This window comes from Grampus griseus (assembly GCF_964374135.1).
Source record: "Grampus griseus genome assembly, chromosome: 15".
In the NCBI taxonomy this organism is placed as follows: domain Eukaryota; kingdom Metazoa; phylum Chordata; class Mammalia; order Artiodactyla; family Delphinidae; genus Grampus; species Grampus griseus.
The window spans coordinates 19,393,764-19,413,542 of NC_139009.1; the positions used below are offsets into that span (position 1 = coordinate 19,393,764).

Below are 19,779 nucleotides of genomic sequence, written 5' to 3' on the forward strand. Positions count from 1 at the left end.
CACCAACTTTGCAGTAATTTGTTACAGCAGCTTCAGGGAGCATATACAGTAGCCTTCCCTGAACTCTCCTACAACAACGTTCCCCCACTCTGCGTGGGTCACCAGCTTCAAGTCACGTCCTAGAACACCGTATTGCCAATTACCGCACATTATCTAACATCTCCATGTCAAGCACTGCGCTCTCATACCAACTTCTATCTCTCTAGATCACTCCTTCCAGTGCCCTCGAACAATACTTCAGCGCCGATGGGACCCGTCTCCACCGAGCCTGCTACCCTCACACAGTCCCTTGTCTCCCTCATGGTCTCATTTCTCTCTTCAACCGACTTATATTCCACAGCCCATTACGACATTCATGTCTTTGCCTACTCTCCAGCCTCTCGCGCCAACCCTCCTCCTTTGTCACACTCCTCTGTCAAAACCCCAACTCCACCCGCTCTGCTCCTCTACCCACACAGTGAGGGGGCAGAAGTAAAATATACAACTACGCTGACTGGTCTGACTTTGAATTCATAACCACCAACCTCAAGTTAGTCATTCCAATCTCAGTTCAGATGTCACTTCTTAAAAAAAACTTTCCCTGACCAATTTTTAATAGCTTTATTGAGATGTATAATTCACATACCATAAAATTCACCCTTTTAAAGTTACAATTCAGTGGTTTTCATCTATTCAAAACACTTGTGTAACCATAACTAATATCTCATTTCAGAAGATGTTTTCCACCCCCAAAAGAAACCCAATACTCTTTTTGCCCACCCCACTGATCTACTTCGTCCCTATGCACTTGCTTACTGTGGGTATTTCATGTAAGTGGAATCAAACACTATGTGACTTTTTATGTCTGGCTTCTTTCGCTTAGCATGTTTTCAAGGTTCATCCATGTTTTAGCATGTATCAGTACTTCATTTCTTTTTGTTGCCTAATAGTATTCCATAATGTTGACATAACACGTTTTGATTATCTGTTCAACAGTTGACAGACATTTGGCTTTATTTCCACTTCTGAGGTATTTTGGATAATGTTGCTATGAGCATTCATGAACAAGTTTTTCTGTGAATGTATATTTTCAACTCTCAGAGGAGAATTCTCAATTCTCACCTAGGAGTGGAATTGCTGGATCACATGGTAACTCTGTTTAACATTCTGAGCAACTGCTAAACTATTTTTTCAACGTGGCTGCACCATTTTACATTCCCACCAGCAGTGTATTAGGGTACCTATTTCTTCACATTCTCAACAACACTTGTTACTGTCAGTCTTTATTTCAGCCAACCTAGTGGGTGTGAAGGGGCATCTCATTGTGGCTTTGATTAGTCATTTCCCTAATGACTAAGTAATGTTGATCATCTTTTCACATGTTTATTGGCCATTTGTATATCTTCTGAAATGTATATTCAGATCCTTTGCCCGTTTTCTCCTAAAGTTAACTTAAAAAAAAATTGTGCTGGGCTTCCCTGGTGGCGCAGTGGTTGAGAGTCCGCCTGCCGATGCAGGGGATACCGGTTCGTGCCCCAGTCCGGGAGGATCCCGCATGCCATGGAGCAGCTGGGCCCATGAGCCATGGCCGCTGGGCCTGCGCGTCCGGAGCCTGTGCTCCGCAATGGGAGAGGCCACAACAGTGAGAGGCCCGCATACCGCAAAAAAAAAAAAAAAAATGTGGTAAAAAACACATAAAATTTACCATCTTAACCATTTTAAATGTACAACTCAATAGTGTTAATTATATTCATATTCCTGTTATATACAAATAAAGAGTTTAACTTCTTTTTCCAATATGGATGCATTTTATTTCTTTTTGCTGCCTAATTGCCCTGGCTAGGACAGCCAGTACAATGTTTATATAAGCGGCAAGAGCAGACATGCTTGTCTTGTTCCTGATTTTACAGGGAAAGCTTTCAGTCTTTCACCATTAAGTGTAACATTAGCTATGGGTTTTTCACAGATGTTGAAGAAATTTATCAGATTGAGGCAGTTACCCTCTATTTCTAGTTTGCTGCTTGATTTTTATCATGAAAGGAGGTTGCATTTTGTCAAATTCCTTTTTCACATTTATTGTGATAATCATGTATTTTTGTCCTTTATTCTAATAATATGGTATTATATTGATTGATTTTTGCATGTTGAACCAACCTTGCATTTCTGGGATAATATACATTTGGTCATAAACTGATGTATAATCTTTATATGTTGTTGAATTTGGTTTGCTAATATTTCATTGAGGATTTTTGAGGCTACATTCCTAAGGGATATTGGTCTGTAATTTCTTTTCTTTTGATATCCTCTTTTTTGTTTTGTTAGGTTTTGTTTTCATATCAGATAGCATAACACTGGCCTGACAAGAATGAGTTCGGAGGTGTTCATCCTCTCCTATTTTGGCAAATGTGTGAAGCCTTGGTATTAACTCTTTAAATGTTCAGTAGAACTCACCAGTGAAGGCATCTAGGCCCGGCCTTTTGTGGGAAGGTTTTTTTATCACTACCTTAATCTCTTTACTTATCACAGATTTATTCAGATTCGCTGTCTCCTCCTGAGTCAGTTTCAGCAGGTTGCTGACCACCATATCCTAAGTAGCTGTTCAGTCATCTTTTTATCATTTTACTTTTCTACATAGAACTTATCATCATTTGATATCTTCCTTGTTCACTTATTTTGGGGATTTTGTTTTTAAAATGTTTTTATCCATCTGTCTCCTTTAAAACGTAAGCTCCGGACTTCCCTGGTGGCACAGTGGTTGAGAGCCCGCCTGCCGATGCAGGGGACGCGGGTTTGTGCCCCGGTCTGGGAAGATCCCACATGCTGCGGAGCAGCTGGGTCCTTGAGCCAAGGCCACTGAGCCTGTGCGTCCGGAGCCTGTGCTCCGCAACGGGAGAGGCCACAACAGTGAGAGGCCCGTGTAAAGCAAAACAAAACAAAAAAAAACGTAAGCTCCATGAAGGAAATGACTTTGTCCTAGCCTTTTCTAAGTAACCCCACACCTACAACAGTGTCTGCGAGGTAGCAGGTACTGAATTAGAATTTGCTGGATAAACATATAAATGAGTTAATGAAGCTGGCAGCAGAAAGTTAAGGGGGTTCCTGTCTTAAGGCTTTTGTTTTCTCTGTGTAAGAAAAGAGGTCATCTACTGAAAGACAGGGAAGAGTTGGGGTAGGTGGTTTAAAACGAATGGAGACTTTATTCCTTTATGACTTTAACTGACCACTGCAAAGAATGGAAAAGCAAGGTGATCAGAGAAATGCAACAGGATTGCAATGCTGAGCATCAACATGCAGTTGGTGATCATGAAGCTTAAGGTAATACTAATCTGTCCTATTGTACGGATTTCTCCAGAAGTACTAGAGAAAGCAGATAAATTAGTTCATCCATGAATTTAGTTGACAGAGACATGGATAAAAAAGTCACAGGACAATGGCGTTTATGGTACAGGAATGAAGAGCCATATCTAAAATGGTAAGGAGAGAAGAAAAAAGAAGCAAGGAATGGTGGATAGAGAGAGGAGACAGATCAATGGATAAAAGGCTGGAAAGAGATTAAAAAATGATCTTAGTGAGAGCAGTTGAAAAGTCAACTGGAATGATAATGGGATATCAAACGATAATAGGATGTCGAAATCAGTGATTTTGGAAGTAGGAGCAGTTGGAGGTGGTGAAAAGGTCTAGGGTGTAACTGAGAGAGCAGATGTCTGATGTTCAGTGGAGAAGAAGAGTGTCAGAGCTGAAGAAGTCAAGAAACCATGTGGCCAAGGTCTTAAAAGGTTTGACTACAGAGATGCAGAAATCACCATGAGGTGACCATCAATCGGGTACCAAACCATCCAGCAGTGAAGGAGTATGTCCAGAAAGGATGGAGATAATACCACCAGAAAAGAAGAAGGATAACAGGGCTAAAATGACATGATCCTCAAAGCAGCATCTTGCTTGTTTTTTTTTTTTTTTTTTTTTTTTTTTGCGGTACGCTGGCCTCTCACTGTTGTGGCCTCTCCCGTTGTGGAGCACAGGCTGCGGATGTGCAGGCTCAGCGGCCATGGCTCACGGGCCCAGCTGCTCCGCGGCATGTGGGATCTTCCCGGACTGGGACACGAACCCACGTCCCCTGCATCGGCAGGCGGACTCTCAACCACTGCGCCACCAGGGAAGCCCCTTTTTTTTTTTTTTAATCTAAGAGATTCAGGGTGTAAAGATCTAGAAGTGGCAGGAAGGAATACAAGAAGGAAAATAACCAGGGTGACAGCATTCACAGAAATATAAGCTGACCCTCAACTTATAATTGAGGTTAATCCTCATCCTTGTAACAGCCTTTCCTCTTTGAATGTAGGTAGAAACTGTGGATATAATAAACGATCACTCCTCTGATTATGTTATACAGCAAAAGGAAGATTACCTTAGGTGGGCCTGGTCTAATCAGGTGAGCTGTTTAAAAGCAGCATTTTTTTCTGGCTGGTTTCAGAAGAGGTTTCAGAGAGATGCACTCTAGCTGGCCTCGAAGAAAGCCAACATCTATGCTGTGAAGTCCCTATGAGGGCCACATGTCAAGGAACTGCAGGTAGCCCCTGGGAGCTGAGAGTCACCCCTGGCTGGCAGCTATCAGGAAAACGGGGACCTCATCATCACAGCTGCAATGAAATGAATCCTGCCAACAAACAGTGAGATGACACGAGGACCCTCAAGCCCAGATGATAACTACAGCCTCAGCTGACACCTCGATTTCAACGCAGTGAGACCTACAGCAGAGAATCCAGCCATGCCATTGCCTGGACTTCTGACCTAGATAACATATTTCTGCTGTTTTAGGCTGCTAAGTTTATGGTTATTTATTATGCAGGAAACGAAAACTAAAACAGTGACCATAAATAGTTTACCCAGGATAATTGCAGTTTACGCATGTTGTCCCTGCATAATTAACAGTGTCCCCTTCCACTCTCACATGAGTCTGGATTATATGCTAATTTATATGGTCACCCTAACAATAATTTCACCTCCCAAACCCTAAAGATTCATGTGGATGTAGGAGAATAGATAGCCACCACCTGAAAGGGCTGCAAGAGAAGTGGAACACCTACAGGAAAGCCAAATTTCTATCAAGACAAAGGGTTAAAAGAAATGCTTAGACAGCCCCACTACTGGGCATATACCCTGAGAAAACAGTAATTCAAAAAGAGTCATGTCACAATGTTCATTGCAGCTCTATTTACAATAGCCAGGACATGGAAGCAACCTAAGTGTCCATCAACAGATGAATGGAAAAAGAAGATGTGGCACATATATACAATGGAATATTACTCAGCCATAAAAAGAAACGAAATTGAGTTATTTGTAGTGAGGTGGATGGACCTAGAGTCTGTCATACAGAGTGAAGTCAGAAAGAGAAAAACAAATACCGTATGCTAACACATATATATGGAATCTAAAAAAAAAAAAAAAAAAGGCTCTGAAGAATCTAGGGGCAGGACAGGAATAAAGATGCAGATGTAGAGAATGGACTTGAGGACACGGGGAGGGGCAAGGGGAAGCTGGGACGAAGTGAGAGAGTGGCATTGACATATATACACTACCAAATTTAAAATAGATAGCTAGTGGGAAGCAGCCACATAGCACAGGGAGATCAGCTCGTGCTTTGTGACCACCTAGAGGGGTGGGATAGGGAGGGTGGGAGGGAGACGCAAAAAGGAGGGGATATGAGGATATATGTATAGGTACAGCTGATTCATTTTGTTATACAGCAGAAACTAACACACCATTGTAAAGCAATTATACTCCAAGAAAGATGTTAAAAAAAAAACCAAACAAAACAGGTCAGAGCCACAGTGGGCAAGTCTCAGCAGTTTTTCTGAGGAGTGTGGGGCACTGACCTAAGGGACTAGATTTTGTAGCTTTTGTTTGGATTTTCTTCATGTGTGTATCTTACCTCCTGCTGTAACTTGCTACAAGTAGGTATACTGTCTTATGCCTTTAAAAAAAATAGTCCTCCTGCCTAGTTTTGCACCAGGTACAAAGTAGCTATTTAACTATGACATGTAACTATTTAGAACTGAACAGGGGCATGGCCAAGAAGTGTACCTTTTCCCTCAATGAATACACATTATCTCTTAGAATTCTAGAGATGTGAGGAGAGGTATGCTGATCACATGAAAATGAAACATTGTTTCTGACAAAGTCAACAGTCTTAATTGTTCCAAGTCTATAACAACATAATTTTCTGACTCCTTAAAGCAAATGATTTAATATCATCAGTGGCCAAACAACTACACTGGACATATGTGAGTTGCTCATTAACATTTACTTTAAAAAAAAAAGCAATAATATTAATAGAGATTGTTAAACAAATCCAATACTTTGTCATTTATAGATTTTGAAGAACGGGATAAGTAACTTTGTTCAGAGGTGGAGTCTGCCATCTGCTGGGAAGAAAGGTGAAATTTCCATGTCATCAACTAAGTTATATAACTACCTCTACTGACAACAAACTGTACTGTGGTACAAGTGTATTGTGCATACACATACACACTTCCTGCCATGGAGTAGTAACCACATGGGAATTGGTCAAATTTCTCTTGGTAAAGTGAAGACAAGAATAAGTGGACACCTGAAAGTAAGGCAAGGGGGAAGGCAGGGAATGAGAGCAGTCTTGTTTACCTCCAGCCCTCCTTGCAGATCAGGAAAGGGTTAAGAGTTTCCGTTTGGGAAGATGAAAAGGTCCCAAAGATGGATGGTGGTGATGGTCGCACAACAACGTGAATATACTTAATGCCACCGAACTGTACTAATGTGGTAGAAAAACATGATAGTCTCCATGGCTGAACGAAAATCCTTGATCAGAATGTAAGGCTTTATCCGCTGGGTGGCAGACTGTATTTTCCAAACATAACTGCAGGGATCTCTCTCACTACCCTTGCTCCACTGTGGTGGACTTGACCACCACCCCAGCATCATGAGATGAAGTCCCTTCTCCTTCCCTCCAGCCTTAGAGACTGTGACCAACAGAATATGGCGGAATGTGGCCGCATAACTTTACAGCCAGGTAAGACAAGGCCTTGCAGCCTTGTGAGATGCTGGTCCTCCAGCTGCTTCCTCCGGTGATGCTCTCTCTTAAAATAATGTCTCCATGCTGTGAAAAGCACAAGCCACATTCAGAGGCCCACACAGAGGGGGGTCCTGTCGACCATTCCAGCCTTGTGATCTGAACAAGGACTTCTGTTTAAGTGGTTCATTCAGTCACAGAGACTATCATCTATCATGCTTTCTATTAAATTATACTTTTAAAAATAATACCTTATTCAAACTATGCATAATATTTTGTAGGATTTTTATTGCCATATTTAAATGATTCAGATTTGGAGGAAGATCCTGATACACTGCTGTTGTTGTTTTTGGTTTTTTTTAAATCACTGTTAAATGATGTTTAGCCCAAACCTTCCCCATCTCAGCAGATGGCAATTCCATCCTTCTAACTGTTTGGGACAAAATCTTAGAGCTTCCCTGGACTCCTTTCCTCTCACAAGCCACATCCCACCCATGAAGCAGATTTATAAAGCATATCCTAATTCAGCTCTTTTCATCACCTCTACTGCTAACATCCTACCATATCTTGTTTTAATTACTGCAATCATCTCTCTGAAATGGTCTGCTTCTATCTTTTCCTTCCACTGTTTACTCTTTACATGGCATCCAGACGGATCATTTTAAAATATAAATCAACTCAAGCTATCTTCTACCCAAAGCTCTACAAAGATTCCTGCTTTCATTCAGAGTAAAAGCCAAAGCCCTTACAATGGCCAGCAAGGCCCTTGTCACCTCTCTGACCCCCTCCCTACAGCTCTCCTGCTGCTCCTTCTGCTCTGGCTACTCTGGCATTTTTGCTGTTCCCTGAATTCACATGCACACTCTTGCTGTACGGCCACGATCCTGAAAACTTCTGCTCTTCCCCAGATGTCTGCAGGCAGACATCTAAGACTTTGCTCAAATCTCACTTTCTCAACAAGGCCTATAAGACTATCCCCACTCCTACCCTTGATTCCTTTTTCTGATTTCTTGCTCATGTGAGAGTCCAGTGTACACTGGAAGAGGGGCTCTGATCCATGAATTCAGGGCCCCAGCCTCCTTTCATCTAAGGACTCTGCCTCTGTTAACTAACAGAGATCCTTTCATTTGGGCTGGTGTACACAGGGAGTGGGAAAGGCAAAGATAGAAAGAATGGAGAAGACACACCTGCTTTAAACTACCTTGACCCAGAAGTAACACAGATGACTTCCAAACAAATTCCATGGGTAAGAACTAGTCATATGGCCCATCCGGCTACAAGGAGGATGGCTATATAATCTAGTTACATATCCAGAAGAAAAGGAAAACATGGATACTGGTAAGGACTTCTAATCACTAAATATCTTTCTGCTCACTTTCACTACCCAAAGAACACACTCAAGCCTCTCCCACCGCCCAGAAGCAAACCTGAAGTCCCATTCAGTCAGCACATCTAACTACAAGTGCAGGACCTCTGGCTCTGCCAGTTTCCTTCATCAAGACCACGTGCAGCTCCTTAAGACACAACCTATGAACTGAAAAGGCATGTTATTTGCCCCTGCTCTCCCCAGTCCCAATATACAAGAGTGGGACAGGAGGAGAAGGTTCTTCCTTACCAAATATTCTCCTTGGCCATGTGGGCTCTGGCACACCCTCCTGAGGGGCCGTAAAACCTTCATAACCCACCTCTTTCCAGGGCAAGTTCTGGGTCCTTAAAAATTGATTTTATAGCTGTAATAGTCAGGCTCATGGTTCCATTGCCAACAGAATTCCGTCAAAAACTTAGCAGGCCTTTGATCTATTTGTTTCCAGTCGGCTCCATGTGCCAGTAACCACACACAAAGTTCTTCCCCAGACATGCCTCCATTCCTCTTGCTTTCAACTAACCGAAGCCACCTGGAGGCCACATGAAACAATAGGTCAGCAGTTTCCAACTCTGGCTGCAAACAGAATCTTGGCTGCAAAACAGAACTTTCCAAAACTGCCTGTGTCCAGGTTTCATGTACCCTGGACCCATTAAATCAGAAGCTATGAAGGTGGGAGCAAGATGATTCTGATGAGAAGCCAGTTAAGAACTATACTTCATCTGATCTTTGCCACAGGACTGTCACATTTTTTTTTTCAACTGAGAACACTTACTAGGTCTTTGATGCTCAAAACCTCTCTCAACTCTTATCTCTTGCTCTCTAGAAATAGTCTGTTTTTCCTTTCACTGCCCCAACTCTCAGAACGTTCTCTATTCCCTTTCATTTTTTGCTGGAAGGCTAGCCAATTCTTTCCTAAGCTCATCTCTTTCATGTAATACCTTACCAATAAGAGTCAACACACACTCTGACCTTTTCCAACGTTTGACCTAGAGTTCGCTTGGCATGAAGGAAGTCTTCCAAATTATCATGGATGACAAATTTACCAAATTGGTCACCACTGCAGAACTTGGGTTTCTGTCTTTCCCAACTCCAATATCAGTGTCCTCATCAGCGTGCTTCCTGACTGCTAAGCCAACGAAACAAATGTTAAGGTTTTGTTTTAACAGAATTCCACTTCCAGTACCAACCACTGTAGCAAAAACTAAAACCTCAGTAGCTTAACACAGAGTTTCTCCCTTGCTTCCATCAGAGTCACACAGGTTGGCAGGATATTCCTCTCCACCCATTGTTCAAGGACGCAGTTTCCTTTCATTTTATGGTTTCACCCTCTCTGGGTCCTAATGAAATTCTCTCCATTAAGCTGCTAGAGAGGATAGAAAAGGCACCCAGTTACTAATTGTCTTGTTCTGGGAAGAGATATATCACTCTCATCACATTCCACTGGTAACAGCTATTCACATGGTCCTTTTGGATACAGTGGGGCTGAGAAATGTAGTCTAGATGTGTGCCCAGCAAGAACAGGGAAACAGTGATGTTGGTGAGCCCTAGTGGTCTCTTTAACACCCTTAAAATTTAAGCTCCACCAAGGCAGGAATCGTCGTCTAGTTTGTTCATAGACGTATCTTACAAGCCTCTTACAGAGTGCCTGGGACATAGCAGGTGCTCAAAATATATCTTTTGAATAAATAATGAATGGACAGAATGAATTACAGGTATGGTACCATATGGCATTCTTTTCTATAATAAAGACAAATGAATGGATTGATGAATAAAAGAATGGCGAATTATACTGCACAGTTACTTAAATAAAACATTAAACAGAACTTTTGGAAAAATCAAAATAAATTTCCAAGCACCAACACTACACATATCAAATCTACAATGCAAATTCATATACAGACTGGTTAAATGCACACTAAATTCATCTGTGGTGAACACAGAGAAACATTCATTCAAAATTTTAGTACAAACACAGTGGACAAACTTCAAAGAAATTACTATTAAACTGATAACACATTTTTTTGTTAGGTGGAAATTTCTTTACCCACAACAGCCTCAAAATTCATCCATATCTTCCTCAAAGAACAAGGGCACTGCACACAGAGTCCTAGTCTTAAAAGCAAGTCACACACAGACATGCAAAAGACCTTACCAATATGCATCTACCATCATAATGCAAATACTCATCAAAATTCAGAACTAATACATTTATGATACCAGCTTCAAAATTATGCATGCTGATAATACTTGATTTTTCCTTAACTCTTAAGTCACTATAACAAAAATAAATTAATAAACTAGAAAAAAATAACAAAGCTGAAATAAAAATAACAATAAATGGCGATAAGACTTACTTCACAAGAGTGTTGTGAGGATCAAACAGAAATGTAAGAATTCACTTGTGATTTCTGTACTTTCCTTTATGTAGGTTACAGATCAACAGAGTATATGAAAAACTGCTTTGTAAATCATAAAGCAATATTCAAACAGTCACTTATCTTTAAATAAATGTAAAATTCCCATTTCTATATGGGTTTTAAAGTAGCTAAATGAGCAAGTCCAAACTAAGGTGAAAAAGAAGTTCCTCATCCTCCTAGCCCCAACATCTAGAAAAACTTTCAGTAGATACATTCCAGAGAATCCAGTCATTATGAAAGGTAATAAAGCAACGAGCCTTCTCAGTGTAAAGAGTTAGACTCTAAACAAAAAACAGTTGAAAAATATTAATAAGTCATTTAACACAGCGGGATACTTGTACTTTAAGAAGAAGAAAAAGTAACAATTTGAAAATCTATAAATTCTCTCTAGTCAATGAAAAAGAGAATAAACTACTGGGTTTTATTTTTTGTTTTCCCTTTGCTTGTTTAAAAAATTTAAAATAATGACTCCTCAACCAAAAGAAATATTGGAATTTACAACATAAGACCCAGGATAGGAGGTTCAGTTTAACAAAATTTTATGTGTTAGCTGTAACTGAAAAGCCATCTAATAAAAAATTATCTCTAACACATTATCAGAGATGTAGGAAGTAAAGTATACACCTGATTAAAGTTTGTTTCTTGTTTTTAACTAATCCCTGATATAAACTTATTTGCTTTTTTCTTGGTTGAGTTTTAAGACGGTTAACTAGGAAAAAAAAGAAAATAGAAAAAAAACCCTGCTTATTGAAGCTTTCTAATACTTAAAGTCTAATAGGATGACCGGGCTTAAGAACCTAGATCCTGAATTATACTTATGACCCTATATATTTTTCTACCTTTTAGCAAACTAACCAACCAACAAACAAAAGCTAGAGGAAAAGGATTTAAAGCAAGGCTATAGCAATTTAGGAAATAAAAATATGACATTTTTTAAACTCTGGAAATAAACTGAGAGAAGGGAAGAAAAAATGATTGATATTAAACTTGTTACATGATTTATAAACACCACAGAAAAATCAGACATTGACCTCTACCCAAATACTGTTATTTAAAAGATTGCTTTTGGGGCTTCCCTGGTGGTGCAGTGGTTGAGAATCTGCCTGCCAATGCAGGGGACACAGGTTCGAGCCCTGGTCCAGGAAGATCCCACATGCCACGGAGCAACTGGGCCCATGAGCCACAATTGCTGAGCCTGCGCGTCTGGAGCCTGTGCTCCGCAACAAGAGAGGCCACAACAGTGAGAGGCCCACGCACTGCAATGAAGAGTGGCCCGCGCTCGCCGCAACTAGAGAAAGCCCTCACACAGAAACGAAGACCCAACACAGCCAAAAGTAAATAAATAAATTTATATTAAAAAAAAAAAAAGATTGCTTTTGAAAGTAAAGACATCAGTGTGGCAATTGTAAAATACAGTATCTACCCAACTTTAGAGAGGTAAAAATTTAACTCCTTCATCTCATGCAGCTTTCCCTGCAACATTTAAACCCTATAAGCATGAATAAAGTTTGCTTGAAAAAAAGAACTTTAAATCTTCCTTAAAGCTCAGAGAGTCAGTCTTCTGGGGTGGGGGTGGTACCCCCTTGTACAATTTTAAAAGAAGACACTTTTCGGGCTTCCCTGGTGGCGCAGTGGTTGAGAATCTACCTGCCAATGCAGGGGACACAGGTTCAAGCCCTGGTCTGGGAGGATCCCACATGCCGCAGAGCATCTAGGCCCGTGAGCCACAACTACTGAGCCTGCGCGTCTGGAGCTTGTGCTCCGCAACAAGAGAAGCTGCGACAGTGAGAGGCCCGTGCACCGCGATGAGGAGTGGCCCCCGCTCTCCGCAATTGGAGAAAGCCCACGCACAAAAACAAAGATCCAGCATAGCCAAAAATAAATATTAATTAATAAAAAAAAAAAAGAAGACACTTTTCACTGGGAAAGCGAGCACTGCAACATTCCATTTTACTGAATAAAAGGGACCACATCAAAGGTCATAATATCTCCATCTCCTAGAACTTTAAAAACTCTCCTTTTCAAATCAAGTGATGAAGCACAACATATCTGCAAGACCCATCATAAATGTAAGGGTTAATATTTTATGACACCACATCCTTATTTGATAGGCATCTATCAGAAAAGTGGCCCTGGTGCTGTTATGGATGAAACAGATAACCGCTGGGGACACAGACTGAGACACAAAGCAGTTACCCAAGAGGAATGCTCCTTCATCTGGTGCTGGTTGCTGTGAGGGCCATTGGCATGGCCACGCCAAAAGCAATTTTGGCAGAGCTGGTAGTTGTGGCACTGCTGGCATCGGTACCGGAAACCCATCATACTCTCACACCGGCAATAGGAGCACTCCACGGGGTGGAAGACTTGAGGGATGAGGGCAGGGAGGAGAGGGAACCAGAGGGAGAAAGAAGTCATTTTCATTTGGAGAATAAAGTCAGTACAGTGGAAAACCAAATTTAACATAAAAGCAAAGGTGAAAACAAAACTAGAAGTGAAGAATCTAAATTGTCTTCAATTTAGTTAACCTAACCAGCCATTCACTGGAATAAAAAGAAAATAACAAAATTTTCCATTTAGAATAGATTACAATCCACCTTAAAAAACAACTAATTTCCTTCTTTAAAATGACATTCGTGTCTCAAATTTTAGGTAAATAAACCAGTAAGGAGGAGAGACACCCTCATTCCAAAATTTCTCTTCCAAACCTATTTTTTTAAAGACATGTATATTGTTAGTTGTGGACATATGTTTCCTTCACTAACATAAAATCTGTGAGAGCCAGTACGCCATGCTTTATGTCTCTGCTACTTGCAAGTGGTATTTCACACAGTCCTTTGGACTGAAGGCCTCCAAATGTTTGCTGAACTAAATACTACAGGCACTTTCCTGGAAGTCCAGTGGTTAAGACTCCGAGCTTTCAACGCAGGGGGCACTGGTTCGATCCCTGGTTGGGGAACTAAGATCCCACATGACACACAGCACGGCCAGTAAATAAATAAATAAATAAATACTACTACATACCTGGGTGCAAATGGTAACTGGTAAAAAAGTAAGGCTACCATATCAAAATACTAGTTTTAGGTAAGAGCTCCAAGTATTGGCATAAAATAAGGTGCTCTAACCAATGAAGGGGCAGTGATTTGGAGAGAGGGAAACTCAGGTGACCTGAGACTCCTTTCTCCACCTCACACAGCATCTTACCTCAGGAAAAACCGCCAGCCGGCAGTCAGGATTTATGGGGGTTACTGGAATTCTCTTATAGCCTGAAAGTCCAGTTTACTCAGTGGAAGTGGGCAATAAATGCACAACTGTATATTACAGATTGTTATTTATACTTTTTTTTTTTTTTTTTTTTGGTACGCGGGCCTCTCACTGCTGTGCCTTTTCCTGTTGCGGAGCACAGGCTCGGGACGCGCAGGCTCAGCGGCCATGGCTCACGGGCCCAGCCGCTCCACGGCATGTGGGATCTTCCTGGACCGGGGCACGAACCCGTGTCCCCTGCATCGGCAGGCGGACTCTCAACCACTGCGCCACCAGGGAAGCCCTGTTATTTATACTTTTAAATGTTGACAGCACGATTGTTCCCTCTGGCAATTCAATTCTGAACACAAGAAATGGAAGTCAAAGGAAAGAGGGATATAATATTCAATATTCATTTGAACAACTCTTTCTAGCCCTGTGTATACAAAGGCAGTGTTGTCTCAATCATAAGGATTTTTAGTCCTACTTCCAAAAATGCATATTAACTAGAGAATCAAGTCTCAAAACAAACAAACAACAACAACAAAACCTGAGCACTAGGTGAGAAAAATAATACAAGATCACTCAAGAATAACAGAAAACTAAAATCTGGAATGAGAAATCCAAAGGACATACCTCCTCTAAGAAATTTAAATTTTTGTTATCAAAATATTTCTAAGGAATAATGAAAGTGTTAATCACATAAGAATGTAATTTATAAATAATATACTACATACAAAGTCACAACAAAATGTTCATACGGATAACACTAGATCTCGACAACTGAGATCCTCTCTACTTGGGATAGCAGATATGAAATGATTTTATGAAAATGAGCTGGATATGAAACTACAAAAACATTTAGTGCTATAAAGGTATTGTCCCTGAAAAGAACCAACACTGTAATAATTTAACAGCATAAATCTCTATCCAAAAATCCTGTTTAAAAATTTAGCTGTTTGGGCTTCCCTGGTGGCACAGTGGTTGAGAGTCCACCTGCCGATGCAGGGGACATGGGTTCGTGCCCCAGTCCGGGAAGATCCCACATGCCGCAGAGCGGCTGGGCCCGTGAGCCACGGCCACTGGGCATGCGCGCGTTCCGGGCCTGTGCTCCGCAGCGGGAGAGGCCACAGCAGTGGGAGGCCCACGTACCGCAAAAAAAAAAAAAAAAAAAAAAATTTAGCTGTTTTAGTCTACTCAAGAGATTCCAGGACTTTAGGAAAATAATCTTGAATCTAAGGACTTGTGAACTAAAGCCATGACTGAGTGAAAGCCTGAGAAGTTTAAAAAAAAAAAAAAAGGTATGAGTAGGAGGGAGAGAAAATAAAGAGAGTACGGTAGCGTTCTCTCATTCTTACAAAATGAAAAAAGAGGACTCTGCTTTTTAGCGCCGCTCAGCTATCACTCCTCTTTTGTGGAATGAGGAGAGACAGGCAAGAAGAGCCTTGAAAGAAGGGAGCTTCCAGAGAAAAGCTAGGACCTTTCCTTTAATGAATTCAAACAACCTAAACAAGGAGATAAACTGATAGCAATAGCAGAAAAACCTAAGTAGTTACTAAGAGATAAGTACCATTTCAATTTCAAGTGAAACAAAGATTTAAGTCAAACTACTTGGGAAGGATACTGAGAGTAATTCAGTGGTAAAGGAAAAAACTGAATATGGGTGAAACCCAGTACCAAATTCTATCTTGGCTATTTTCCTTTAAACTATTCCAAAATTTTATAGTGTTAGTGGTTGATATTGAATATATACAATTTTTTGGAGTTATGCTTTTTATAAACTAAAGGAAGTCATGGCTAAGTCAGGTGGGTTTAAGCAGAAAACAACCATCTGGAATCTTGGGGGAAAAGCCTGGCGTTTGAACCACAAAGTTTTCTGACCTGATATTACTACCTCTTGGTATCCTATCTAAGTATAATAAGTCCTCCCTCCCTTTTTTTTTTTTTTTTTGAGAAATAAATATTCCTCTTTTGGAAGCTAAAACCACAAATTCAAATGATGGAGTGCCAGCAAATGTCAACTGTAATTTTCAATGATAATAACTAAGGACATTACAAATACTGTCAGTTCATATACTTCCTATAGCACAGGGAACTGGATGATAAAAGTTCTGCTTACCATTCTCAACGTGGGCAAGCCTATGCATGAGAGGCAGCCAGACAAGGCACTGGGGAGGAGGATCGGCCATCATGGTGTCTAAAAACGTATTTAGCATTATCTTTTTCTGTGAAGAGAAAAAAAAACAAGTATACTTCATATTTTTCAAATATCTCTGAACTCTAAGATTAAGTTAACTTAGGATTCTCCCAACCAAGTTGTAATGAATTACATGGGAAATTGTATAGCAAAATAAATAGTATTTTGCATTACTACAGACAATGCTACACACTATCCTATGTACTACTGCTATATTCAAATGCATTTCCACTTACATTATTTTATTTGAATCTTAAAACAACTGTAAAAGACAAATAGGCTAGGATGGAATTACTATGTTGTACACCTGAAACTAATACTGTAAGTTAACTATATTTCAATAAAACATATGAAATGAAAAAAAGATAAATAGGCTAGGTATTACTATCTTCATTTTACAGATGAGATAATAAAGGAATGACGCATTTAAATGGTTTGTAAAGGTCCTACCAAAATCAGGACTACAACTCAGGTGTCCTTCAAATGACTATTTCTGAAGAATTCTGAAGGAAAGTCTCAGATCCAGGACAGAGACTGTAGGCCAGCACTGAATGGAGGGAGGGAAAGGTTCTCACATATATGTAAGAGGGCTAAATGAGGGTGATTAACACTAGGAAGTTACCGTCCAAAGGCCCTTATACATAGCTATGCATTGACGGTGTAGTTTGAGAAATGCCTACTCGAATAGGCTAAATAAAGTTTTCCAAAGTGTTTTCCATCTCAGGCATCCAAGCTACTAATGTTTCTGAGATTTCAGTGGAATCTGAGAGGAATGCGTGAGCAACGTTAAAAATAAAAACAGAAAGTCACTCAGCATTTGAATGGAGGTTCAGACGTGGAAAATGCCTCTTATAATGGATATGCAAATAACTGCAATAAACCAAAATGAAATTAAAAGTGTATACTTAAAATTGAGAAAGAAGATGCTAGGAAGTCTTTAGCTAGTCAGAGGTGGTTAATATACGTTTGTAATTATATCACTTATCATAAATGTAATGTTTAAATTAATGTTTCTGTATCCTCTTATATTTGTTAAAAATTACACTTTTACAAATCCACTTATAATCCTAATGCTACTTTCCCTAAAAGTTTTGATTTACCTATCATGGAGTTTTGTGTGGTTTCTTTTTTTTTTTTTTTTTTTTTTATATATATATTTTTTTAAACATCCTTATTGGAGCATAATTGCTTTACAATGGTATGTTAGTTTCAGCTTCACAACAAAATGAATCAGTTATGTATATACATATGTTCCCATATCTCTTCCCGCTTGCGTCACCCTCCCTCCCACCCTCCCTATCCCACCCCTCCAGGCGGTCACACAGCACCGAGCTGATCTCCCTGTGCTATGCGGCTGCTTCCCACTAGCTATCTACCTTACGTTTGGTAGTGTATACATGTCCATGCCTCTTTATTGCTTTGTCACCGTTTACCCTTCCCCCTCCCCATAGCCTCAAGTCCATTCTCTAGTAAGTCTGTGTCTTTATTCCTGTTTCACCCCTAGGTTTTTCATGACATTTTTTTTTTTTCTTAAATTCCATATATATGTGTTAGCATACGGGTCTCTTGTAGACAGCAAATATATGGGTCTTGTTTTTGTATCCATTCAGCCAATCTGTGTCTTTTGGTGGGAGCATTTAGTCCATTTACATTTAAGGTAATTATCGATATGTGTGTTCCCATTCCCATTTTCTTAATTGTTTTGGGTTTGTTATTGTAGGTCTTTTCCTTCTTTTGTGTTTCTTGCCTAGAGAAGTTCCTTTAGCAGTTGTTGTAGAGCTGGTTTGGTGGTGCTGAACTCTCTCAGCTTTTGCTTGTCTCTAAAGGTTTTAATTTCTCCATCAAATCTGAATGAGATCCTTGCTGGGTAGAGTAATCTTGGTTGTAGGTTTTTCTCCTTCAACACTTTCAATATGTCCTGCCACTCCCTTCTGGCTTGCAGAGTTTCTGCTGAAAGATCAGCTGTTAACCTTATGGGGATTCCCTTGTGTGTTATTTGTTGTTTTTCCCTTGCTGCTTTTAATATGTTTTCTTTGTATTTAATTTTTGACAGTTTGATTAATATGTGTCTTGGCGTATTTCTCCTTGGATTTATCCTGTATGGGACTCTCTGTGCTTCCTGGACTTGATTAACTATTTCCTTTCCCATATTAGGGAAGTTTTCAACTATAATCTCTTCAAATATTTTCTCAGTCCCTTTCTTTTTCTCTTCTTCTTCTGGAACCCCTATAATTCGAATGTTGGTACGTTTAATGTTGTCCCAGAGGTCTCTGAGACTGTCCTCAGTTCTTTTCATTCTTTTTTCTTTATTCTGCTCTGCAGTAGTTATTTCCACTATTTTATCTTCCAGGTCACTTATCCGTTCTTCTGCCTCAGTTATTCTGCTATTGATCCCATCTAGAGTACTTTTAATTTCATTTATTGTGTTGTTCATCGTTGCTTGTTTCATCTTTAGTTCTTCTAGGTCCTTGTTAACTGATTCTTGCATTTTGTCCATTCTATTGTCCATTCTATCTCCAAGATTTCGGATCAACCTTACTATCATTATTTTGAATTCTTTTTCAGGTAGACTGCCTATTTCCTCTTCATTTGTTAGGTCTGATGGGTTTTTATCTTGCTCCTTCATCTGCGGTGTGTTTTTCTGTCTTTTCATTTTGCTTATCTTACTGTGTTTGGGGTCTCCTTTTTTGCAGGCTGAAGGTTCGTAGTTCCTGTTGTTTTTTGTGTCTGTCCCCAGTGGCTAAGGTTGGTTCAGTGGGTTGTGTAGGCTTCCTGGTGGAGGGTACTAGTGCCTGTGTTCTGGTGGATGAGGCTAGATCTTGTCTTTCTGGTGGGCAGGTCCACGTCTGGTGGTGTGTTTTGGGGTGTCTGTAGACTTATTATGATTTTGGGCCGCCTCTCTGCTAATGGGTGGGGTTGTGTTCCTGTCTTGCTAGTTGTTTGGCATAGGATGTCCAGCACTGTAGCTTGCTGGTCGTTGAGTGAAGCTGGGTGCTGGCGTTGAGATGGAGATCTCTCGGAAATTTTTGCTGTTTGATATTATGTGCAGCTGGGAGGTCTCTTGTGGATCAGTGTCCTGAAGTTGGCTCTCCCACCTCAGAGGCACAGCACTGACTCCTGGCTGCAGCACCAAGAGCCTTTCATCCACAGGGCTCCTTAATTTGGGATGATTGGTTGTCTTTTCAGGTATTCCACAGATGCAGGGTACATCAAGTTGATTGTGGAGCTTTAATCCGCTGCTTCTGATGCTGCTGGGAGAGATTTCCCTTTCTCTTCTTTGTTCTCACAGCTCCCAGGGGCTCAGCTTTGGATTTAGCCCCGCCTGTGCGTGTAGGTCGCCGGAGGGCGTCTGTTCTTTGCTCAGACAGGACGGGGTTAAAGGAGCCGCTGATTCGGAGGCTCTGGGTCACTCAGGCCCGGGGGTAGGGAGGGGCACGGAGTGTGGGGCGGACCTGCGGCGGCAGAGGCCGGCGAGAAGTTGCAGCCTGAGGCGCGCCTGTGCGTTCTCCCGGGGGAGTTGTCCCTGGATCCCGGGACCCTG

The 19,779-nt window shown here is 40.7% G+C and overlaps 1 protein-coding gene across 2 annotated transcripts in view; it reads right to left on the minus strand.

Moving 5' to 3' along the window:
- DTNB (dystrobrevin beta) overlaps positions 1-19,779 on the minus strand; it is a 246,682-nt gene that overhangs the window by 142,620 nt on the left and 84,283 nt on the right. For both annotated transcript variants that reach the window (XM_082672075.1, XM_082672074.1), the window contains 2 exons: positions 16,161-16,266; positions 12,998-13,164 (listed from right to left, as the gene is read on the minus strand). In XM_082672075.1, coding sequence (XP_082528201.1) covers positions 12,998-13,164; positions 16,161-16,266 — 273 coding nt within the window. The remainder of the gene's footprint in view (positions 1-12,997; positions 13,165-16,160; positions 16,267-19,779) is intronic.